General features: G+C 47.6%; 1 protein-coding gene across 1 annotated transcript in view; it reads left to right on the top strand.

The window, feature by feature from the left end:
- The first annotated feature begins 12,908 nt into the window (after positions 1-12,908).
- Positions 12,909-25,054, top strand: part of Wdr1 (WD repeat domain 1) — a 36,118-nt gene continuing 23,972 nt past the window's right edge. The window contains exons 1-3 of the mRNA XM_005365967.3: positions 12,909-13,107; positions 13,422-13,543; positions 23,809-23,899. Of these exons, the coding sequence (XP_005366024.1) occupies positions 13,092-13,107; positions 13,422-13,543; positions 23,809-23,899 (229 nt within the window). The 5' untranslated portion in view covers positions 12,909-13,091. The remainder of the gene's footprint in view (positions 13,108-13,421; positions 13,544-23,808; positions 23,900-25,054) is intronic.

Raw genomic sequence — 25,054 nt, 5'->3', positions numbered from 1 at the left:
AAGATAAATTAGATATAACATTTAGATTCACAAAGATAGGATAGATGATAGAGTATTTTCCTTAATTTGATAAATATAAATGGAATATTGTAACTATAATCTTCCTTGACAACTGTTTTGTATATGTAATTTTACAATGTTAAAATTAAAACCTTACTTTTTATTTAAAAAGGAAAAAAAAAATCACTACTGAATCTTAAAACACTAGCTTTCAAGTACAAGCTGCTGTCCCCATTATCACCTCTTCTCAGATACTCCACAGCCAAAGTGGAAGCAATGAAGTCAGCCATTTCTATGCACATAGAAACAATTCGACCTTCGGTGGGACTCCCGACTCATACATTGGAGGATCAGAAGATCCTGGCAATGAATTTGAAGGGTCTGAAAACAAGGAGCTACTTTCTCTCAGATGCTTGGGAAATCTCCATCAGGTTAGCCATTTACAACTGGCCATTTTATATTTACGAGGCTAGAGCTTCTCCCTGCAAATTGAGAGTAGTGTCCTGACCATTCTTGATAAATGACAGATGTGAACTGAGCTAACCTTAAGGAGACAGATGTGACCTTAGGGTTAGACACACTGTCTCCGTTATGGAGAACTGGCACCACCAGAGGAGAGGCATTAAGATTCCAGTTTACACCTGGCGGTATCAGGAGACAGTGAACAAATACAATGGTTTAATTAATGAGCTCTGATAAGATTGTAAAGTATGGCATATCTGAGTTTTACCTTGAGATAGTGTAAAAAGCTTTCTGCTATCTTAGTTCTCAGCTTAAGAACCGGTTAATCCTAATTTATAACCCTTTAGTATTACTAGCAGCCCCTTTTCTAGTTGCTAAAGACATCTGTTTTCTCGCAATTAGCGACTTTCGTTGTAATCTCCCCTGAAACATTTCATGATGGCTGCCTAGTTACCCATTGACATTAGCACTCACTCCCATTTTTAGGGTCTCCGCTGATCAACCCAAGGATCAGGGTAAGGTTGTAAAAGTTCCTTTGCCCAGACCTAATGCTTGGTGTCCTTACTATAAAGATGGGTTCAGAAAACTAGTTGATGCCAGTGTCTGAAGCCCGAACTCTTGCCTGTGGTCTCAGCTAGCTGATAAGCTTCTGTGCCCCGCTCTGTTTTAATTTTTCAGTTTGCTTCTGGTTTTCCTAGGATCTGGTTTCTGGAATAAAGTTTGCTTCTGGCTTATTAGACTTGGTGTTCTCATCTTTGTGCGACCCCCCTGGACCCAACAAACTGATGGCTTCAGATGCTGCCCTGTATATAAGAAAGCTGGCAGGGTTCAACTTTCCTGCTGCTTTAAAATAAGATAAAGCCATCATAGTGACTAGTGAAGGATAGCTTAACTCCAGACAACACCAATGTAGGTGGGGACCGTCCTTCCTGAAGACCTGCCCATTTTACAGAGCTGGATCCCGAGTCCAACTTCTTGTGGCAATTTGAATTAAATGCCCTCATATTCTTGGACATCTAAATCCATGCAATGTCCTGTTAATGACTATTAGATATATTTAGGAGATGTAGCATTCCTCAAGGTGGGTGGCCTTTTGAGTTTAAACCTACCACCATTTTGAGTGTTATTGTTGTATTGCCTGTATATATTTGCATATAGTTAATTATATAGTTTCTTATAATCTTTAGATATTTGACTCTGGGGCTTTTTAAGACCAATTAAAGTTTGCACTACAGACCAAAGCTTCAGACCCATGGCAAAATGGCCAACAACTTCACCCTGAACGCCAGGGGAGTGAGGGATACAAAGCTTTCCTCTGGGTCTGTGTGGATGTTGACAGCATGTGCAGAAAAAGTACACCATCTTTGTCTGCTAGATATTTAGGACTGAAGACGACTCCCATACAGTGACCACTTCCCCTTGTGGAGATTGGCTCAGCTGTATAACAAATACCCTGAGCTTCCATTCTTGTTCTGTGGCTTCTCCAGAGCTGAGGTTACCCCAGGCGTTTGTCTTTTCATTCCCTTGCCACCCCACTCAGATCCATCCCTTGAGTTGTGCTGGATGTACTCGTCTTGTGAAGAAACACAGGCAAGCGGCTACATTAACAGCAAACCAGTCCCCTTTCAGATTCAACAATTTAAAGAAACTTCCTTCCCTCAAATACAGCACCTGCATAGCTAGCCTCACAGGGGAAATATTTGACTGGCAGGCAGCTAACACAGGCCATGCACCTCTACATACAAAGAGTCGTTAAGCACCCAAAGCCACCCCCTAACTCATCTGAAGTCACAGAATGTTTAACTCCTGATTCTCACTGGTGGGCCTCAATCTGCAACGCCCGTTTTACTCTCGGAACAGTTCGTGTGTCACTGTACCATGCGTGAGCTGGGCAAGGGCCTGGAGAAATTGAGAATGTGGGTGATTGTTATATGACTTGATCTGTTTGTGTCCGTGGACTTACCCTGGGTGCATGAACTGGCTTTTTGGAGCCCATTACCTACAGTGGGATACACTGCCCAGCCTGATGCCCGAGTCAGGAGGGAGGGGCTTGGTCCTGCCCTCAACTTGGTATACCAGTCTTTGGTTGACTCCCCAAAGGAGGCTGAAGGGTCCAAGAATATAAAAATGTAGATTCCAGAAATAGGAATGTAGAAATATAAAGTTGTAAGCCTAGGAGAGTGAGAACAGACTGTCAACAGCTTTCTTAGCAGCTTAAGGATTAGCAGTGGGTTATTCCTCTTTGCAACCCATAGCTCTATTTACAAGGAAAAAGCATCTCTGCAAACTGAGAGCTAGCCTACGATATGAGCCAAGTCAACTTTTAGGAAATATATGACCTCTAAGTTACACATTATCATCCCTGCTATGTGAAACTGGCAGCATCGAAGGGAGATCACAGGGCTTCAGTTAACACTACCTGGAAGTAACAAGAGTTGAAGTACAAACACTAGTTTAACTGAAAAACTATTAATGGAGATTGTAAAGTAAGAATCTCTGAGTTTTAAATTCCTTTGTTCAAGACCTAATGTTTAATATGCCCCTACAATAAGGTGGGTTCAGAAACCGGCCTAGGCCACAGCCTTACTAAATCCATCTCTGGCTGTGGTTTCAGCTGATAAGCTTTTGTGCGCCATGAAAGTTTATTTTTCCTGGATTCTGGTTTCTGAAATGATGTTTGCTTCTGGTTTATTAGACTTTGGTGGTCTGTCTCTCTTTGCACGACCTCCCTGGACCCAACAGAGGCCTTATCCCCTCTAAGTGGGTGGGGGTGGGATGAAGGAGGTGGGGAATTAGGAGAAAGAGGGAACTGGGATTGGCATGTAAAATGAAAAAAATTAAGACTTCTTGTTAGCTTGCTGCTAAGTTGAGGGGACAGGTGCAGTGGGGGTCATTTGACACCACCTGGTGGCCATGACACAGCACAGCAGAATGGAAAAACAAATAGGGGAGGCATCTTAGCCCACCCCTCAGAGCAGAAGTCTACAGATATAAACAGTTCAATTTAAAAAAAAAAAAAAAACAAAAACGCAGATTCTGACAGATTACTAGAACTCGGACAACTTTAGCCAAGAAAGCACAATGTTGGCTGAAGAATCTGTAAAGCACTGTGATTAACTCAACAGCAACCCGGGAATTTTATCTCCAAGACCACACAGGTGTAAGCTTTGAATACACAGTTGGTTTTCCTGAACAGTGGGCACCCTACTTCAGAGGAAGGAGGAACTTCAGAACTTAATGGGTTTGCAAATGGATGTTGTGAGGCTTCAAATTCAGAGATCAACGAACTGTACGAACAGCTGCTCTTGAGAACCAGCAGTTCCTTTCTTGTACAGATGACTTCTGATAAAGAAATTAAAAGCAGGGACATCTAGAGCTTGATGAAACTAAACTGGTTTAACAAAGCTTCATTGATTTCTCCAACAGGATCTGAACCTAGATACCCCAACAGGTATGATACGAGATGAAAATTTATATTCATCAACACTGGCGAGAACTGAACCATGGAGCAGCTCCTTGATCAGCTGCAAAAGAAACAGCCCAAAGCCATTAACAATGCTGAACTGCTCAGAAAATGACGGAGCCCAATTAGTTATCAGTGTGTGTGTCAAGTGTCCAGTAAGTCATTATGGCAATATGAAGAACTACTGCTTCCAGAAAGCTGCGAGCAGTTCTATACATTTCATCCTTTAACATGTGTTAGATGGAAAACAATGGGGCTAGCCTACTTGGGGACTCCAGCTAAGTAGAGAAATTATTTCTGTATAGGCTATATACATATACATATGCATTACATGTTAAAGAACTGAATAGTGGTGATCCTTTTGAAATAGGATGTCAAATATGTGACAGGCTGCACTGGCTAGTTTTACTTTAACACATGCGAGTTAGATTTTTTTACTTATTTTTTTCATTTTATTAAAAATTTCCACCTCCTCCCCACCTCCCATTTCCCTCCTCCTCCCCCTCCCCTCTACCCCTCCCTCTCCAGTCCAAAGAGCAGTCAGGATTCCCTGCCCTGTGGGAAGTCCAAGGTCCTCCCCCCTCCATCCAGGTCCGGGAAGGTGCGCATCTAAACAGACTAGGCTCCCACAAAGCCAGTACATGCAGTAGGATCAAAACCCAGTGCCATTGTCCTTGGCTTCTCAGTCAGCCCTCATTGTCCACCACGTTCAGAGAGTCCGGTTTGATCCCATGCTTTTTCAGTTCCAGTCGAGCTAGCCTTGGTGAGCTCCCATTAGATCAGCCCCACCGTCTCAGTGGGTGGGCGCACTAAAGGCATTACCATGCCTGATTTCAAACTCTATTACAGAGCTACAGTATTGAAAACAGCTCGGTATTGGCATAAAAACAGAAGTCGGCCTATGGAATCGAATAGAAGACCCGGATATTAACCCACAAACCTAAACACCTGATTTTTGACAAGGAAGCTAAAAGTATACAATGGAAGAAAGAATCTTCAACAAATGGTGCTGGCATAACTGGATGTCAACCTGTAGAAGAATGAAAATAGATCCATATCTATAACCATGCACAAAAATCAAGTCCAAATGGATTTGGACCTCAATATCAATCTGAACACTGAACCTGATAGAAGAGAAAGTGGGAAGTACTCTACAACACATGGGCACAGGAGACCACTTCCTACGTATAACCCCAACAGCACAGACATTAAGGGAAACATTTAATAAATGGGACCTCCCGAAACTGAGGAGCTTCTGTAAAGCAGAGATAGAATCATTTTGAAAGAGGGAACTTCAATTGAGAAAAATGTCCCCTACCAGATTAGGATTCTGGGTGAGCCTATGTCATTTCCTTAGTTGATATTGGGGGACCCAGCTCACTGTGGGTGGTGCTACCTCTGGCTTGTAGCCCTGGGTTGTACAAGAAAGCAGGCTAAGCAAGCTACAGGGTGCATAAGGCTGTAAGAACTTCCCCAATGGCTTCAGTTCTTGCCCAGACTTCCATATGCTGGACTGCCGTGTGGAAGTGTTGAGCTGAAATAAGCCCTTTCCTCCCCAGCTTGCTTTTAGCCATGGCATTTTCTCACAAGTGGAAACCGTAACTAAGACACAGGTAACATCCTCTCTGCATTTGAAGCACAGGTTCTCATTTACATTTTTCTGGTAGTACACTTGACCAATTTCCTTTTCAAATAGGAAATAAAATTGATGCAGGGAGACATTCCCTGCAAGGTAGTGAGCTCTTCTATGGTTGCAGGAGTCTTGCCAGTCCCTGTACCATAATAAAGGTTAAACCACACTCAAAGCAGAAACTTGCTGCAGCCTTCCTGGCTCAACCAACTGACCCCTCCCCACCTCAGGATCATCTGCCTTTAGACCCCCAGATAATATTCAGTTACTCCTCCCAAAGAGCTACCCCAGCTGCATGTCATTTCATGGTCCAAGTGAGTCAAAAGCGGAAGGCTGAGTGGCGGGGGTGGGGTGGGAGGAAGAATGTGAAACTGACCCCACAACCCTCCTCCGAGAGTCTGTCAACAGACCCAATCTGGATGGTCTGGAGATTAGGATGCTCTTGATGAAAACAAAACTGACAAGATGCTTGAGGACAGCAGCATCCAACCATCGTGCTGGAACTCGTGCTGTCACACAGGAAACTGAGAACAATTGATGCAGGGAGACTGTCTCGAGCAAGAGGATGGTACTCCAGGTCAAGGAGCACTAAGAGCCCATAGCAGGAGGCTGGGGGGAAAAAAAGACTGAAGAAATTTCTCTTTCCATCACAGTAGAAACCAACCCTAGCATTCCCTTTATTTGCGCTTCTCTAAGACAGATTTCTGTTCTTTAGGCCACTCTGATTTGGAGTTGATTACGGTTACCCTTGCCAACCAATATTCCTCCTTATTCACACATGCAGACCTGCAACTCTGTTCCCTTTCAGTGGAGAATACTCGACTTACAGGGACGCAGATCAGAGAATACCTGCTAGCAGCAGAAAGAGCTCAGATAAACTATACTTATGCCTTCCCCTTGGCAGAGTTCACCACTCTTTAGAAAAAGAGAAGCCAGCAGAGCATCCAGTTCATCTGCATCTCTTCTCCATGGAAGCTAAGTACTCGTATGTGTTTTTGGAGGGAAGAGGCCTCTGGTTGCTGTGAATTCAGATGTGGACTAGGGAGAAACCTAACAGAGGAAGGCTTCAGAAGTAGCCAACTCAGGACAAGGTCAGAGGGGTTATCAGGCAGGAGCTGGAATGAAGCTCTGGAAGCTTTAGGACTTATACCAAGATCTTCAACAGCCCCCAAGAAGAGGTCTGGGCTAGTTCCACTGGGCTAGTTCCACTGGGCTAGTTCCACTGGGCTAGTTCCACTGGGCTAGTTCCACTGGGCTAGTTCCACTGGGCTAGTTCCATAGGAAAAGGTTTGAAGGAGCACCCCCCCCCACACACACACACAAAAGCATGTCCTGTGGCATAGCTTTCCCAGAGTCAAGATGAAAGCACAGTGCTAATTAGACATGCAAGTCAGACTTGGCTGGGTTCTGTACAAACAGATCTCTAGAAACAGTCTCCATGCAAACAGCAATGGGTTCTGCTATGACTCTGCAATACAGTAACCCACATAAAGTAATCACTAGGCCGAGCTTCCAATAGCTTGTATTGTAATTTGGGAGAAAAAGCAATAAAAGACACTATTGCAACAGCTCAGGTGGAGAGGTTTTTAATTGGGGGAAGTGAATGGGAAAGGGGGGGAAGGGAGAGAAGATACTTGGAACAGGAGTAGGAAAAAGGCATAGAGACAGGCAGAAACGGAAGAATTTGTGTTGTTTTTGTTTTGGTTTTCAAGACAGGGTTTCTCTGTAGCTTTGGGACCTGTCCTGGAACTTGCTCTTTAGACCAGGCTGACCTCGAACTCAGACTTGCCCGTCTCTGCTGGGATTAAAGGCATGCGCCACCACTGCCCTGCTAAGGCCCACCTTTTAAAAGAGAAAGTAACGAATGTGCACAGAATGTGCTTAGTGGCTGCAGCTGCGGATGCAGGCACCCTGTCAGGACCCCAAGGGCAGACCAGTACAGATGCCTGAATGCTAACATCCTGAGCACAGTCAGGTGTTCTTAGTGGCTGCAGCTGAGGACACATCCTGCTAGGACCTCAAGGGCAGGCCAGTACATGCCTGAATGCTAACATCCTGAGCACAGTCAGGTGTTCTTAGTGGCTGCAGCTGAGGACACATACATCCTGCTAGGACCTCAAGGGCAGGCCACTACATGCCTGAATACTAACACCCAGGGTACAACCATACAATACACACCAGTCTCAAGAACCAAACTTTGTTTTTCGAGACAGGGTTTCTCTGTAGCTTTAAAGTCAAGGGGGCTGGCTTTTCAACCTAAGTTGGAAGAGATGTACAAAACCTTTTAGGTTAAGTGCTACTAACACCAAGCTTGGCCAAGTGGTTAAAATTGACGTTTATAAAAACCATTTCCTGTGTATTGGGCTTTTCTATGTACTAAGCTCTGAAGACAACACTAATCTTGAACCCTAGTTGCACATCATTTATGGCTTCTGAACTTGGATAAGCCAAAACCTGAACCCCTGTTGCCCCTGGGGAAAAAACCGGGTGTAGTGGTATACTCCTTTAATTCCAGAAAAACTTGGGAGGCAGAAACAGGAAGGTCTCAGAATTTGAGGCCAGCCTGGTCTATGGAAACATAGGTGTGCTCAGACAGCATGCAGTCAGTGCCCAGAGCTAGCTCTCCTAGAATGTGCACTGAATAAGGTAGCAGAAAACACGGTCCTGGAAAATAGCTTTGAGTAGGCAAACTGAGGCAAGATTACTGGCCTCAGGATACCACTTTACCTGCTAGAGCAAAAGGCAGGTGCTATAGTACTCTAAGAGTGGTGGGGGCTGCAGAGCTGGAGACAGTAACATCTCATAGCTACACCACAGAAGAATTTCCCCGAATGGTCGTAAGACACGTGATTAGGTCCCTCCAAGTCTTTCAAAACAAGGTTTGCAAAGTGCAGCAGTTAGCCATCAGTCAAACCTCATAAGGATCAACCCCCGTGACTTCACAGGTTTAGCTACTTAGGAAGTTTCAGGAAATTGATAGGTAAGGAACTACAAATCGGGGCCCCATCACCCAAATTATTAAGTAGATGTGATGTTGGCAGTGAGAGTTCCTAGTGACTACTGTAGAGGATCTTAAACTGAGACTGGGTCCGTGACAGACCCCAAAGCCAACCTGACACAAACCTCAACTTATCTGGAATAGATGGGGAACCTCAAATGGAGTTGCCATGAAGTTTCACTAATTGCTTCATCTGTGATGAACTGTTTTGATTGACGTGGGAGAGCACTGTCCACTGTGGGCAGTGCTATCACTGGGCAGGTAGGTAGCCCTGGGTTGTCAAAGATGGTAAGCATGATGATCATGAATTAGAGAACAAGACAGTAAAGCAGCGTTCCTCCAGTTTCTACTCCAGTTTCCCGCCTGGACATCCCCCTCAGCAATAGGCTGTGAATCTGGGTGGCAAGCCGAAGATAAACTTTACGGGGTTCTTGGAGCAGTCACAAACAAAAACTACAGCAGACACGACACTGAGCTTGCCATGGGGTGATCAATTGAAAACAAAGTATTTATGGACACCCAGGAGGGATCCAGTTAACAAGATCCCTTAGGAATGAGTAAAGGATCTACTTGTTCTCCCTTCTCTAGGGGGTTTAGGATGCAGAGGCTAATAACTTCTGGGTAGAAGTTTAGAGTCAGGCCAGAATTCCTCTAACCAGTCCTCAGTCAAGGGCTCAAAAGAACAGAGCAGCAGACCTTTTTGAACAACAGCTCAGCTCTCCCCACAGACAATGCGCCCTCCCCTGCCCTGGAAACAAACAAGTACTTGAAGCTCATTTCCCACGTATGATTTAAAAGAATCTTTCTAGGTCTCATCTAAGTGCACTTAAGATATCTTTAAGCCTGGGTTAGATTTTAGGATTTACAAGATCCAAGAATAGGCTAGGCCAAAGACCTTGCATAGTGGGTCCAGCAATGAACAGCCACTTCTACCGTCAGGCCTCTTCAAGAGCACACAGACAGCCACCACGGCAGACAGAAGAAAGTGAGGATGCATTGGAGAGAGGAGACCCAATTCTAGCTATTCCAGAGACTGGAGATGGCCTGAGTAGGGTTTACTTCAGCTCATTTAACAGAGACTGCGTTACTGAAATTCCTCCAGAGGGTAGGCTGTGAGAAGGAGGCAAGACTCAGTGACAGACTTTCCCAGAGACTCAAGTCCACACAGCAGGTCTAGGTGGGTAGGAACTAGGCACCAGCCCCATTTCAGGCTGGATATAGGTGAGGAAAGCCCTTTCCTCTAGAGCTGGGCCGAAGAATACAAGGGCAGCAAGGAAGTGGTTGGATAAGCCTTGGGCGTTCAGAACCATCTGTTTCCTGTTCCCACCACACACAGGATCTCACAACTCCGGGTGTATCTACTTATTAGTGGAAACAAGCTTGAGGCAACATTCTAGCTGGGGGTTGTAAGATAACACACACAAAAATTACGGGGTGCCTACATTCCCCAATTCAAGTAACAAAGCTAGCTTACCCAAGACAAACTATTCCAAGTCTTTCCATGTTTCCTGGTCCCTTGTTCTTTTAAGTAGTGTGCTTTGAAGTTGAATGCACGTTTGTGACATTTTATGCTGCCCATTTCCTCACAGCAATAGCAATCAGCAACTTCATTTGAATTGTCTGGAAAGCGTGCTAATGGGGGAAGGCAGAAATGCTGTAACCAGAGCTGAACACCGCGACATGTAGCTTGTAAAGGGGGCTGACCTCAAGTGGAGGAGTCTGGAATGGCCTACAAAGGAGCAGGTACAGGAGACTGAGCAAGGTGTAGGCAGAGAAGAACCACAACCATTTGGCAGTATGACAGCCAGGCAGGACAGGTAACTCTGGACTTCGGAGACCAAAAGCTGAGTGGAGGGGTAAGGTGACTAAGACCACACTAGGTATATATAGTGGGTTGATTCTATGTAGAGCAGAATCAGCTGGTTAAAATAGGCCCAGGTGATGCGAGGCCGCTTAGAGAGCAGGGCAGCACTCACTACTAAGATAGAGATCCAAGGATTCAAAGCGAGTGCTCTCAAAGACTGGATTTGATGAAGGACAGATGGGGGGTCGAGCACGGGAGTGGGCGAGCTTCTTGCCATTGAAGTATGAAGCTGAGGAGAGGGCTGATAAGAGCACCAGCTGCTCCTTCCAGAGGACCTGGGTTCAATTCCCAGCATGCCACATGGCAGCTTCCAACTGTCTAACTCCAGTTCCAGGTGACCCAACACTTTCACACAGACATGCAGGCAAAAACAAATTCGCAAGAAATGTAAAAATATGAAGCTGGACCACTCCCTAATCACGGTGGGAAAGGTCGTGCCAAAGCCGGCAGTGAGGGAGAGGAAGACAGGACATTCATTGCAAGGAACAAGTTGGCTACACCTGGTTTCACGCAGCAACAAGTCAACAGCTGAGTGACCCTTACACTAAAGCCTGGAAAACCTGACACGGCACACGATTTTTGTAGTGAATAAGCTGCCCCCAGTATCTAAACTCTCTGGAGCTTTCATTTAACTTAAGCTGAAAAATTTACCAAGAGAGCCTGGACTCTGTCCGATGTTGAGGAGAGCTTGAGCCAGAAGTACTTTTGTAGGGTCCCTCTTTTCACTGCCAGTGCCAAGGCTTTTTGCACACAGGATAGTAACCAGCTTGCCAAGCACCCAGATCTGGTAAGTTACCCCAGTAGTCATCACAGAAGTGATCCCGCAGTTTTCTACCATGCTGAGCCGAGACTATAGTCTGGTTTTAGAAAGCACAACATTTTGTGCGTTAGTGTCTTTGCCTGTATCTGTGAAGGTGCCAGATTCCTTGGAATTGGAGTTACAAACAGTTTTGAGGTGCTATGTGGGTTCTGGGATCTGAACCTGGCTCCTCTGGAAGGACAGTCAGTGCTCTTTTAAACTGTTGAGCTACTTCTCCAGCCCTAGAAAGGTTATTTTTATCAGCTGTTACCCTTGAACAATTCTAATAGAGCAGAAACCCACAAGCCTACACTATCCTGTCCCAGAATTCGAGGATAGATATCCTGCTGTTAGAGAAAACATCTCTAGCACAGCCTTAAGAGCCACTGGATTGTTTTTCATCTACACCGCATAAGGGAGCGAGTAACAAAGGGACTGTTAAGTCATAGTTGTAGTCAAGTAGCTACATGTTGCTGGTGGGCAGTTTCGTGGTTCTTCGTTCAAGGCTTGGGACATAATGTCAACCGTCAAATCAGAGCAGGTGGGGAGAGCAGGCTAGGCCCCTAGAAAGTGTTAGTTTCAAGGTTGGAGCAGGTGAGACTCATTGATTAGTTTCAAGGTTGGCGCAGGTGAGACTCATTGAGAAAACCTGTGACAGTTAAGTCCATACTTTTGAGTACACGACCCCCTAGACCCACAATCCTGGCAGACAACAGATGCCACAGACGGACTAGGGTAGCATTCTTAGAACCTTAGTTTCAGTCATTTGTGCTCTAACACCAAGTAGTAAGGAAAGCAGGATACATTTTCAAGTAACCCCCGAGGCTCCCACACAGGACCTAGGACACCTAAAAAGGCACTCTTTAAGAAATTTGGAACTCCTATAGGCTTTAAGTTGCTATAACTAGATAGCAACTTAAGAGTAAGAGAAGCTAGGTCAGGCCAAAAAGTAAACAGGTGGGTATCCAGGTGAAGCAAGAGAAAAGGGTCCAACTGACCTGCAGAGTAATTAACAAATTCCTAAGAGCTCCTTCTTCAAAAGGCCACTTATCCCCGGTTTCTCAACTAGGGCTTCAGAGCTTTTCAGACAAGTAGCTGTTAAGTCTTCGTTTTACTCTGAGTCATTGCGGTGTTCAGAGCAAATTCCAGGCTTTGCTTTCTTTCCCCTTCTACAAGAGTTCCAACCCTTATGCCTCCCCCGCTCCCAACGCCATGCCCGGCCGCCGCCCCCGTTTTTAGAAAATAACTCCTGCCGTCTTAGCAATTACATCCTTTGCTCTGGGCTGTTTTGCTACTAGGAAGTTTTAAGAGTAAGAACAAGAAGAGAGAGCGAGAATTCAGGTCCAGAGAGTAGTAGGAAGAAAAGCGCCTAAGTATACCCAGTGAAAAGCGAGATTTTAAAAGCTATCCGCGCTGCGGCTTCAACTCTTTTGCGAGCCAGGGCGCCAAGCTGGCGAAAGGCAGGAGAACAAACGCTCAGCAAGGAAAGAATCCGAGCAGACGACCAGCGTCTGCCGACTTCTACTGCGGCCCGCGCCGCCTTTTCACGGCTCGTGCCTTTGCGTCACTTCCGGGGCGGGGACGCACGAGGGGGCGGGGCGGTGTCCGCGCAGGCTCGTGGGGCTGCAGCCGCCGAGCCGAGCGCTTGACTATATATGGTCAAAGCTGGGGGCGAGCCGCGCCGGGGCCGCGCTTCCGGGTTGGGTTCGTCCGCAGCGGCAGCGCGCAGGCAGGGCAGGAGCGAGCGGGTCTCGGAGCCGGGCTTCGGACCGCCCCCTCCGCGCCCGGCACGCCCGGCGCCGCCTTCCGCGCCGTCCCCGGGCTCGGCCACTGCGAGGTCCCATTCGAGCGCGGCGCCGTAACAAGTGGGCGAGGATGCCGTACGAGATCAGTGAGTGCGTGGGCCTCGGCGCGCGGCCGCCGGCTTCTGGGGTCGGTGTAGGCAGGCGGGCGCGGCTGGGGTCGCGCACGGCCGTGGGGTGCGGGCCAGGAATCCCAGAGTGGGCGCTGTGGGCTGGGCGGGCCGGACTGCGCGACCCCAGGGCCTGGCCGCCACCGTCGCCGACCAGGAAGTCCGCCGGCCGCGCCCGCAGGCGGCAACAGGTGACCGGCCTGGGACCCCCGGAGCTGACGGCCTGGGACTCCCCGGGTCCCGAGAGTCCGGGACCATCCCTCATGCACCGTCCCGCGTTTGTGTCTCCCCAGAGAAGGTGTTCGCCAGCCTCCCCCAGGTGGAGCGGGGCGTCTCCAAGATCCTCGGTGGAGACCCCAAGGGCGATAATTTCCTCTACACCAATGGCAAGTGCGTCATCCTGAGAAACATTGATGTGAGTACCCCATGCCCCCGCGGGGCCTGTTTCCGTCCCTGCCCTGCGAGCTACCTCCGCTGTCGGGAATTCTTGCCCTTCCGCCCCCTCATCTCCCAGCGGGTTGGCCTGGGGAGCGGAGGAGCCACGCCCCTTCTGCCCAGGAGCCACACCTTGGAGCCTCAGATTACTAGGCTGGACTGTTTCGTCCACCCCCCCCCATCCCCCATTGACTGTGAAACTGAGGCTTGGATCGGTCTGGCTCTGGAGAGCAAGGGCTTTGAGTCTGCTGGTGCTTGATCACGGGTGGTTGGTGAATGGCCCTCTCTGAGCCTAGTTTCCGCATTGGGGAAATGGAGTGAGGTGATCCTCCACTTCCCCTGGCGGCCTTACTGACTGACTGAGCTGGTCAGCCGTCCTCATGCTGGCTGGGCCTGGCACAAGTGGAGCACTTGGTAAATGGCCCTTCTGCTTAATCATCCTAATACCCTTGGCTTCCTGGTGTGCCAGAGTTCAGGCAACACACCCAGTCGTCTGAACTCCAACGGTTCTGGATTTGAGTCTCAGAGAAGAAACGGGAACTAGTGTGTTCAGCTGGGTGGTTTCCTTCAGATGACCGCTGTTCCCACGCCAGCTTTTTGGAAGGCCCTTGCAAATTACTGTTTTTCTTCTGTTGAAATGAGTCAGTCTGCCTCCTTTCCATCTCCAGGATGGCTGATCAAATCTTGTCTCTCCCCTCCTCAGACCTAAGGAATGGTTTGGGGTGGAACCTGGAGGTGGTAACCAGGAGCTAGGGGCATGCTTGGTGAAGAAGTGGTAGAGAGATGGAGGTGTTAGTTGATTCTTCCACCAAGAGTTGTCACCTTCAGCTCCTCCAGGCATGCTGGAAACATCTTTGGTCAGATGAGGTGGCTCACAGACACCGGTATCCACCAAGAGCCTCCCAGCTGACTGCGGGCAGACCCCAGTTTCTTTATAAAGAGAGGCTGCATTCTGGACTGTGGTGGCTCCTGACTGTGTCTTTGCTGGTCTGATTAAGCCAGCCGGTCATCAGCCCCATGGTAGTTTCTGACCCCGGAAGGATCGTTGGGCACCTCGAGTGAGGTGGAAGTTTGGGTGCAAGCCTGCCTTGCTAGTTGCATGGATTCCTAGAAAGCTGATCCAGCCTCCTTAGAACTGGGGAAGCCTTGTCATGGACTGAATACTGTATTGAGGTCAGAAGGTTTTGAGAAAGTAAAGGGAAAATGGAGATGGCCACCTGGGAGCTCTGTGGATTAACAAAGATATCTAAAGCATTTTCATGTGTCCGGGGCCTCCTCCACAGTCTCTCTGTAGCACGAATAATAAAAACTCAAAGACAAATATTGGGGTTCAACCTGAAGGTCAGAAAAGCAGAGCAGCTAGCCACTGGCTCTTTTTTTAAAAAAAATATTTATTTTATTTATTATGTATACAGTATTCTGTCTGTGTGTATGCCTGCAGGCCGGAAGAGGTCACCAGACCTCTTTACAGATGGTTGTGAGCCACCATGTGGTTGCTGGGAATTGAACTCAGGACCTTTGGAAGAGCAGGCAATGTTCTTAACCACTGAGCCATCTCTCCAGCCCCTAGCCACTGGCTCTTAACCTCCACGTCAGACCAAAAATGAGCAATCCTGCATCCACAAATCAGATTGAGAGTGAGAACTGTCTCCTTCCGTCTTATATTCCTCTCTAGTTCTGGTGTTAAAGGTGTGCACCACCACTGCCTGGCCTCTATGGCTGGTTGCATTAATGGTGTGTGCAACTACTGTGTGGCCTGTATGGCTGACTACTGTGGCTGCTTTGCACCGATGTTTAGGCAAGCTTTATTTATTAAAACACAAATAACAATATACCACTATACCTCCCTCCGCTTCACTCTGTCTATTAACCTCCAGTGGGGAGAAGTACACACACAGAGTGGTCACCGGTGCTAGGTCAGCTCATCCCTTGATTCTGCTGGCCTGGTACTGTTAGAGGAGCAGTGCACAGGGAGGTTGAAAGGGGTGGGTTCACCTCTAGTGATGTATAAACCTGCCAGTTTTCCCCTCCAGGCTTCACTTTTCTCTCCTGAAGGTGCAGCCACTTCTGTCCTGTTGTCAGTCCCATCCTTCCCCACCCCCACCTCCCCCATTAAGTTCCTGGCGTGCCAGGACAACATGGTATAGGGTTCTGTTACTTTCTGTTACTACATCCCTTTGTGAGCTAGATGTCATCAGGCATGCAATAATTTGCTGTTGGGCTCCTGTTCCTCAGAGATGAGATTAGATTTTTATTAGGACAGAGTGCTGCTAGAGAAAATGAGGTGTGAATTCTCAGGAACATTCAGGCTGCAGGAAGGGTCTGGTAGGAATACAAATTCAGGAGGGATGGAAGGCTAGCGCCATATTGAGGAAGGTCTGAATGTCTTGTAGACTCCTGACTCCTATGTGTCCCTGAACATATTTGGGGTTCTTGGATGTCTCTTCCCCTAGATTCAGCCCTATTCCTCTGGTGTTAAGGTATAAAAGCCAAGACTACTCTGAACCCCTAGCCACCATGTCACAATTCATTAGAGTCCTGCAGAATCTGCCGACTCACCTTGTTTTGCTCCCTGCTGTATCCAAGTGTGTCATACTTGCTGCCCTGAGGTTTGTTCTTACTGTGCCTCCTGGAGCAGCTCTGACCAGTCTAAGTCTCCCCATGGCTCACACTCAGCAGCATTGCCCAGTGCTCTTCCTCTGACCTTCCCTCCTCCGTCAGCTCGAGGCCCACTTGCCTGCGTACTCACTCCTCGCAAGCCACACATCCTTCAGACATACCTCTCTAAGGACCTACTGGTGGTGTGGCCTTTGCCTGGAGAGTCATTCTCCAATGTGTATAAGGCTGTAAGGCCTGCTCCCTTTTGTCTTCTACAGTTCTGTTTATGCATTACCTCAATAGAGGGCCTTTATCCTAAACAGCATTTCTGCCTCTGGCCTTCTCTTGCCTTCTGCTGGCAGTAAATGTTTACCAAGCCTCCTATTTCTGTTGCTGTTCCTAAGTGTTCAAGGATGTTCTCCTTTGCCTGCATCTCCAAGAAAGTGGGACTTTGACTGTGTCGTTCCCCACACATCCTTACACTGGAACACCTGGCACACAGTATCCCACCAAGTTACCACATCTAGTTACTTTTCCTGTTAGAGGGTTTCACTATATAGCCAAGACTGCATAAAATTCAAACTCCGCCTGCTTCTGCCTCCCTGGTGCAGGGATAGAGTGCATGGCACTGCTGTATCCTAAGTTTTTTGATACCCACCTTTTGAACTTACATGAGTGTATTGTTCTCACCTCCTGCTGGGGCTGCCTGTCAGCTTTCTGTGACTGAAACAGCTTCATGAACCTGGCTTTTGTATTGGCTAGTAGGAAAGGTGCTCCCTATTTCTTTTCCCATGTCCTGTTGCCACACTTGAAGAGGAAATTCTCTTCAGAGTTAAAGCATGTGGAGATGGAGGCCATCTGGAAACTGGCATTTGAAAACTTTAGTTTTATCCCTTGACAAATGTGACACCCCCCACCCACCCCAAATGGGGAAAGAACATGAGGAGAACTTAAGGTATTCTGGGTTGCAGAACTAAGGTATATATCTGGGAAACTTGGTTATATAAAATCAGGTATCAGGAAGTGACACTCAGCAGTTGGAGTAATCATGGGCTTGTCTCTTTGGACTGCTTGCTTAGAGGAGGTTGAACTCAAACCAGTTTTCATTTGGCACCATCTGTTACCAGCTGTGCACAAAGGGCCCTGTGTGGGCCCTTGCAGGTGGGGGTGGGAGAAACAGGACTTGAAGACTGACAGTCCCTCTGTCCAGGTACATGCCTAAGGAGTCGCTGCTGCATCTCTAGGATGGCTGTAGCCTATGGGGTACAGGTTAAAGGGCATGCTCATAGAGCACAATTTGTCTTAGCAAATTGAGTTCTGTGCAACTGTACAGGTTGTGTGTTTGATGACCACTTAGACAGAAATGAGCAAACAGTAACAGCCAGGAACTCCAGTCCCTTCACCCCAGACCACCTGGTGGATGAGGACTAGACAGCTCAGTGTCCAGGGCCAGGAATTCTGTTCCCTTCACCCAAGACCACCTGGTGGATGAGGACTAGACGAGGTGCTTCAACAGAGGGCAGGTAGGGTCTATGGTTACCAGATGGGTAAAGATAGAGTAGTGACTGCCACAACACAGATGAGGGAGAAGACTCAAGACAGCAGTCAGAAGTTGTGTGTGTGTGTGTGTGTGTGTGTGTGTGTGTGTGTGTGTGTGTGTGTGTGTATTTGTGTGGCTCAGGCTACCCTTCAGTAGCCTAGCATTGCTCTTTCAATTTTTTGATGTAGGGTTTTTCTGTATAGCACTGCTGTCCTGGAACTCACTTTATGGACCAGGCTGTGTCTGCCTCTCAAGTGCTGGGATTAAAGGCTTGTGTCACCACTGCCTGGGCCAGCATTGTTCTTAAGGCCCCTGGAAGCATTCAAAGATATTTGACGGTGTCAAGGTGACAACTACCCGTGCAGTTGAAACTAGTGTTTATGGTTTGATTATGGAAGGCCCAATAGCAAGCTGGAGATAAATGCCTTGCTCAAAAGTCTTGTCATCTAGGTAGCTGTCTGTTGTTTCTGGATATTTCTAGTACCCAGTAAGCCAGGATGTTGCTTAGCTTAGTCCATGAGGTGTAAGCCAAGACTTCTGTCACTGTTTCCTGGAGGAGGGTGATTTTGTTCACAATCAATGTAAAATACAGTGTATTGGTGATGTTCAACAGATAGATGTTGCTGAACATTATACATATCACAGGACCATCCTGTAACAGAAATACCTACTCCAAAATGGCAGAAGTGTCGGGTTTTGACAACCCTAGTAGGGGACATTCTCACACACAGTGTATTGGCTATGTTATAAGAATGTTGTGAGTGCTGTAGAGCATGAGGAAAGAACTACTCGTGCCAAAGAGACACAAGGACAACTACTGAAGAAGTGGCACACTTGGGTTTTCAGAAAGTGGGCAAGAGTTTCCTCAGAGGAGGGTTTAGACAGACAGTAAATGGACAAAATCCAGACAGGAAGCCAGTATATACTGCACAGTGGCTTTTGGTTTGGTGTGTATCTTCTGGGAGGAGCAGGGAGAGAGATGACAGACCCTTTCGGTATGAAAAAAGAAGCTGCAGCTAGTACTTGAGGCCAGTGAACAAGTGGTTCTGCTTCAGGCCTTGACTCTCTGAAGAGCTTTACCTGCTTTGCATCTGTCATCTCTGTAGAGAGTGTTCCCTACTTGTGACACGTTTTCGAGAAAGATTCTAGTTCCCAGCTTTGATACTGGACTTGCTACCTTCCTGGAAAGGCCCTATACCACCTCCACAGCCAATTCTACCTTCAGTCTCCACCCAGTATAGAAACCCAGGACATCTCTGGGACGTCATTCCCTGTCAAGAATCTTCATCTCTTTGTACCCTTACTGAGTAGGACAAATGTTGGGATAGAGGAGAAGTAATAGTCTTTAGGTATAGCCAAGCTGACCCACAGAACATCTGTAGAAGGTTGTCCACTTGTGCTGGTTCTCCCCTGACATCCTCCCTGCCTTGCTATTGGTTAGATGGAGCCATCTCCCAATGGCTCATGCTCAACCGGGGCTGGGCAGGTAGGAGGAAGTACAGAAGCAAGGTGGCAGCATCCTGACACAGACCAAGGGTCACTGATGCTTTCAGGTTACACTAAAATACTTTTAGGTCTGTAAGTGACCACCCTGCCTCCTCTCAGGACCTGGCTCTATCCAGCATGATAGCCATGTACATGTGTGTCAGCCAGGGTGAGCTCAGGAACCAGACTGATGTTGATAGCCAGCTGTGATAGGAGAATAAGACCAAGTGGAGGAAGACTGTTATTTAAGGTCCTGCCCTTACCGTAACTGGGTCTGGGTCACATCAAGTCACTTAGTGTCATTGTGCCTTGACTTTTTCAGTTAGGTATTAGATTATAACTCACATCTTTTTGAAGGGAGCGTCAGTAGAAGAGTCTATCCAGTGCCTGTCATAGTGAATACAGGGTTCTTTAGGATGATAGATCATACTCACAAGTCCTGCTTAAAGTGTATAGTCCGCTTAATATAGACGGTTGGTGGGAGCTACCACATTGCAAATAATGTGGGTGTTGTTGCACATCAGGGAAGGCCAGGTAGGCAAGGTGCATTTTGCTACATCCTAACTGGGACAGGGGGATTTAGAATTGGGAAGGGGGCACACTCTAGATGGAAGTGGGGGATTAAGCAGTGATTGTGGAGCATGGGCTGGATGAGGGGTGTATCAGGGAAAGGACTTTGTACCATGGTAATCTGAGGATTGTGCTTTGGAGCCAGGGAAGGTGTCTGATGTGCTGTTTGGTGTCTGCCCAGTCAGGTTAACCAATACACCGTGAGTTATTGGGGGCATGACTGGTCAGCATGTGAACCACAGCTTGTGGTTACTACCAAGGGCTGGCACTGTACCAAGTGAAGGTGGCTCTAAGGGATCAGTTGGAATCCACCAATTCTCTCAGCATGGTGTAGTCTAGGGCTCAGCTTGGCCCAGGCATAAGTTACGTTCTGGATGTGAAGGTGTGTGTGCTGTTTTGGAGCTGTGTGACTGCAGTAACACAGGGTTGGCATGTGTCACTGATGAAACAGAAGGGCCCTGTACATTGTGTTTAGCACAGGCCTGCCCATGACAGGATCTGCTCCCAGTCCCTGCCACCTCTAGCCTGGAGTACTTGGATCACAATTGCCCTTCCTGGAAATGTGCCTTCACCTCATACTGGTGAACAGTGGGTGGGTGCCCAGTGCTGGTGACCTTTGACAATTAAAGAAGCACATGAAGGCCCCTTTTGTGATTCTGACTGACCTGGCTTAAAGGTTTAGTTTGTATGTTCCCTCAGGTCCTCTGCAGGCTACCCTGGTTGACTTAGGCAAGCCTCTACTCTAATCCTAACCTCAGCCTTTTCCTCCTGAACATAGAGCACTCTGGGCTGTACTAATTGCTGCTGCATTCCCAGGCAAGAAATACAGAAAGGCCTGTGGTTCCAGGGCACAGGATGGGCCAACTGATGTCCAGCTTGATGGATGGTAGAGGTATTGGTTAAATGGTTGCCGCTAATACCAGGAGCCACTGGAAGAGCTGGGTTGAAAATGTGTTGGGTAAAGATGGGTGTATTCAGCAGGGCTGGTGGATAGTCCTGGGCAACCCTAGTGGAGAACCAGGCCTGTAGACCCCACGGTGTCTCCATGTGGTGAGATGGCACTTTGCTTTCTCCCAGTATTCCTGTGGCCTCTGACTTGATGGCTAGAGCCTGATCCCCTGCCCCTTGCAGTATTGTAAGAAGGACATCTGGGCTGAGGAGCACTACCATGTGGAGACTCTCCTGAATGGTGACCCCAGCTCCAGCTAGGGCAGTGAGGCCCTGCACACAGTGGTAACAGTGGTAACCATGCACCCGTGCTCCTGAAATTGGTTCCTCAGATAGGCTGCTCCTCCTAGAGAGAAAGCTAGGTGCTTGCAGAATAGAGGTGAGGGTGTTTATGGTCACTCTGGGTGTCTTCTGACCTGGACCGAGCCTCCTGCAATGGGACACACAGTTACCTGAGCAGGGAAGCCACCCCACCTTCCTGGCACTAGTAGATTCTCCTGCTGTGAGCCTAGGGAGGTGGGGAGGAGGCTGCTGACTCAGATGCAAGTCATTATCTGTAATTTGGAGTCTTTTGACCCAGTTGTAGTCAGAATACAAACGAGAGTGAGCGAGTAAGAGAGAAAGTGAATGATTCATCCAGCTTAGGCGGGATTTGGTGCCCTTTGGGGCTTTGCAAGCCCTCTGCAGGCACCCTGACCATTTAGGGTCAGGAATGTTAGGAGCAGAATTTAGTCCCTTGGCCTCTGCCTCCTCTTCCTTCATTTTGGGATGCCTTTTCCTCATGGCTTATTTCCTACCCTTGCAGCCTAGGAGGTCACCCAATTCTGTGCAGGGTTTGTAGCCCTCAAGAGGCTCTGTCAGCTGTAGGTGAGGATAGATGTATCAGGGGCTGGTCAGAATGTGAAACTTGAGCTGATTTGAGCAAGAAGGGGGGGGGGTTGCCTCGGTGAGTTGTGCTATGCAGGTGCCCAGCTTGACCTGACTAGTCCTGTAACCATGGCAATACTCCCAGCATTCCAGAAAGCCCCCTGACTCCTACCAGGCATGCTATCCATAGCAGTTCCTGAGCAATTTTAATAGGGGTTAGCATTCTAGAACTTACTCCCTGTGACATGAATCAAAAGTGTGTGGTCTCTCCTGGGTCTCCATGACTGAGGCTTTGGAGGTGCAGCTGGGTGAGAAGTTAGTAGTATGGACCTGGTCCATTTTGTGTTTTGAACAGTGTTGTCTTGAGAGTGGTGGATATACCATACCTAGTTTTCTTGTTCACCTGCTGATTGCCATCGGGGTTGTCCTCAGTTTGAGGCCCTCTTCCCATGGTTGCCTTTTTTGGGCATGGGGTTTTCTTTTTCAATTTATTTTTATCATTGGCGGGCATGTTTAGCATATGTATGGAGGCCAGAGGGCAACTTCCAAGTCAGTTCTCTCCTTCCACCTTCATGTGGGTTCCAGGGATTGAACTCAGGTTGCTTTATCCACTGAGCCATCTTGCCATCCCATATGCATTTAATCTTCATAAGTAATTACCTAGCTGTTTTTCAACTGTGTCACCACGTTTTCAACAGCACTGTGTGGACAGACTGGTGCCCCTTCCCTCCATCCTCTTTAGCATCTGGTGTCTTTGGTCTCATTGGTTCTTGTAGGTATGGTAGTTTTGATTTTCATTTCCTAAAAGATGAGTGCTATTGAACACTCACTTGTATACTGACTTGGTTCAATGCCCTCTTTGGAGTCTCTCTCTCTCTCTCTTTTTTTTACACATGCTTATTCTATGGGTTACGTTTTAGGTGAAAGAGAAAGACTGTCAATGTTTTTCCCCTACCTCACACCATGTATTTAGCACATTATTTGCTAAGTGCTGTGATGGCTCATGGGATATCATGAAGCAAGTCACAGAAATGTTGGAGAAGGGCAGGCACATTAAGGACTTGCAGGTATGCTGTATGGAGAGGTGGGGCTTCCAGCTTTCCATGCAACCCCCTCAGGGATGTGGTAACTGCTTTACTAAGTAATTACTACAGAAGAGCTGTGAAGCAGCTTAGCACGTTGTAGAGGATGCAGAGGAGATGTCGCTTAAGATGAGTGAGTAGTGGTTGCAGGCACATTTGCTGGGCAAGGGACCAACATATACAGAGAAGTGACGTTGTTCAGGAGTCCCAGAGGGGCTGCATTGGCTGGCTGGTGGTGGATAGTCTTAGTCTATAGAGTGAAGGCTGTATGGGATCCCTTGACTAGGAATAAACAAACCTCTAGGGTCTTTGGAAGACAGGCAGGGGCTTCAGGAAAAATCTTGGCACCACCTTACCCTCTCCCCTGTGATCTCAGCCTTGAGACTGGGAAGCTGCCTCCTTTCCTAAGAGAGTACTGGTCAGGAGAAAGCCAACAGCAGGAATCTGGATAGACAGCTGCATCTTTATTCTTTCCAGAAAGCAAGCTTAACTGTGGAGAGGCTGAGAAGCGTCTGTGGCTGTGCTGGGAGCTGCCTAGGTGTACATACTTGTGAGAGGGGGTTTGGAATGAATGAACAGGAATGCTTTTATGAACTGGGGAATAGAGAGCTCCTAGCCCCAGTTTCTACCCTGTTCTTGCCTCCAAGTCCAGCCATTTTTGATGTGTGCTATGGAATGGTGCAGGGAATCCTCTTTTCTCCCCAAGTCCAGGTTTCTGACAGAAGGCCCCCAGCCTCAGCCTTTCTGCTCCTGAACATCAGAGCCAGGAGTGCTTGAATAAGATTGGCACTACTCAGGAGACGGTGTGGGAGTAGACTAGATGGAAGCTGTCAGGTGACAATGAATTCTACACAGGAGGACAGGAGAACCGTAGAGCTCCTTAATCACTGTTTGTTTGGTCAGTGTTCCACAAGTACATATTCATGGTGTATTGGGAAGTATAAAAAATCAAGCCAGCAAAAACTGACCTCAGACTCCCTTACTCCAAGAGGTCAGATGGGCATCAGTGGATGGACAGATATCTTTCTAGGACTTTGTCCATAATGGTCTCTAATGGTAAACATTGTGTGTCCTTGGTCTGGTCTTAGGTTGGAAGCTAGTGGCTATAGTTGCCTGTACATTTCTTCCATTCAGCCTCCACTTTTCTCCCCACAGAACCCTGCTATTGCTGACATCTACACGGAACATGCCCATCAGGTGGTAGTGGCCAAGTATGCACCCAGCGGGTTCTACATTGCTTCTGGAGGTAACTTTGAGTGCCGTTCTTGGACACATGTGTGGCCCAGATAGCACCTTTTGACTTGGGAATGGGGTGGGTTCTGGATAAGGGCTTGGAGAATACCGTTGACTAGCTGTAGTTAAGATAATGAGGAAACTAAACCTCCAGAGTGCCCGATGCAGACTGACAGCGGATACTTTGTAGTTCGCAGTGTTCCAGTGTTCTAGCTGGAGGTCAACAGAAAGACTTCTGTGAGGCCTCTGGGTATCTACACTATGTTTGTTGTTGGAGCTTGGCCTGGGCATGTCGTGACTGTTTTATGTCAATCCACCAGCTGCTTCTTTCTAGCCAGCCTTGCAACCAGTGCTGGCATTGTGTGTAAGACCTGGCCTTTATACCCTCCAGCCTGAACCACTGGGAACTGTGGCAGATGGGACAGGCATTTATTTACATTTGTGGGAGCTTACACTCTTAGCTCTTAGAAGTAGCATTTAACCTTTACAGGTGAGAACCAGAAGCGGGGAAGGTAGAGTAGTGTACCTTGCATCTCATTCATTTACCACTCATCATTCATTCGTTAATTTTCCTCATTTAGATATCCAAACAATTAATGGCTTGCTTGCTTATCTCTGTTTCCAGCACAGGGAGGGAAGTGTGAATGAGCAATGACTGGGAGTGAGAGCCAAGGCACTTGGTCAGAACAGGGAGGACCAGGATCTTCAGGTGCTGTGGCCATCTTTATCTACTGCCCTCACACGCTTTGTGGTGGTGTCTAGGACATGGCAGACTGCAGAGCTGGGAGGGCCCCCAACTCACTCCTTACTTGTTGTATATTCTCAGTCTATCAGAATTATCAATTTACATTCTTGTACCTTAATTCTCTATGTGAACTGGGGCTGCAGATAAAACTCTCTGTGGGTTGAGGATCTAGCAAGGTGATGTATGCACAAGGGTTGCTAGGAATGACCATGGCAGCTATCAGTGAAGCTGACAGAGGCAGGACAGCAGGTGTGCTGTAATAGCGAAGGGCTGGCCTAGGAATCTGACACACTGTAGGGGACTTTACTGGGTTTGTGTTTAGATATTTCCACTTCTGTAAAACTAAGATTTGGTGATTTCTTTCTTTCTTTCTTTCTTTCTTTCTCTCTCTCTTTCTTTCTTTCTTTCTTTCTTTTGTTTGTT

This window comes from Microtus ochrogaster, unplaced genomic scaffold, assembly GCF_000317375.1.
Source record: "Microtus ochrogaster isolate Prairie Vole_2 unplaced genomic scaffold, MicOch1.0 UNK5, whole genome shotgun sequence".
NCBI classification, from domain to species: domain Eukaryota; kingdom Metazoa; phylum Chordata; class Mammalia; order Rodentia; family Cricetidae; genus Microtus; species Microtus ochrogaster.
This window is presented reverse-complemented; position numbering and strand designations above follow the sequence as displayed.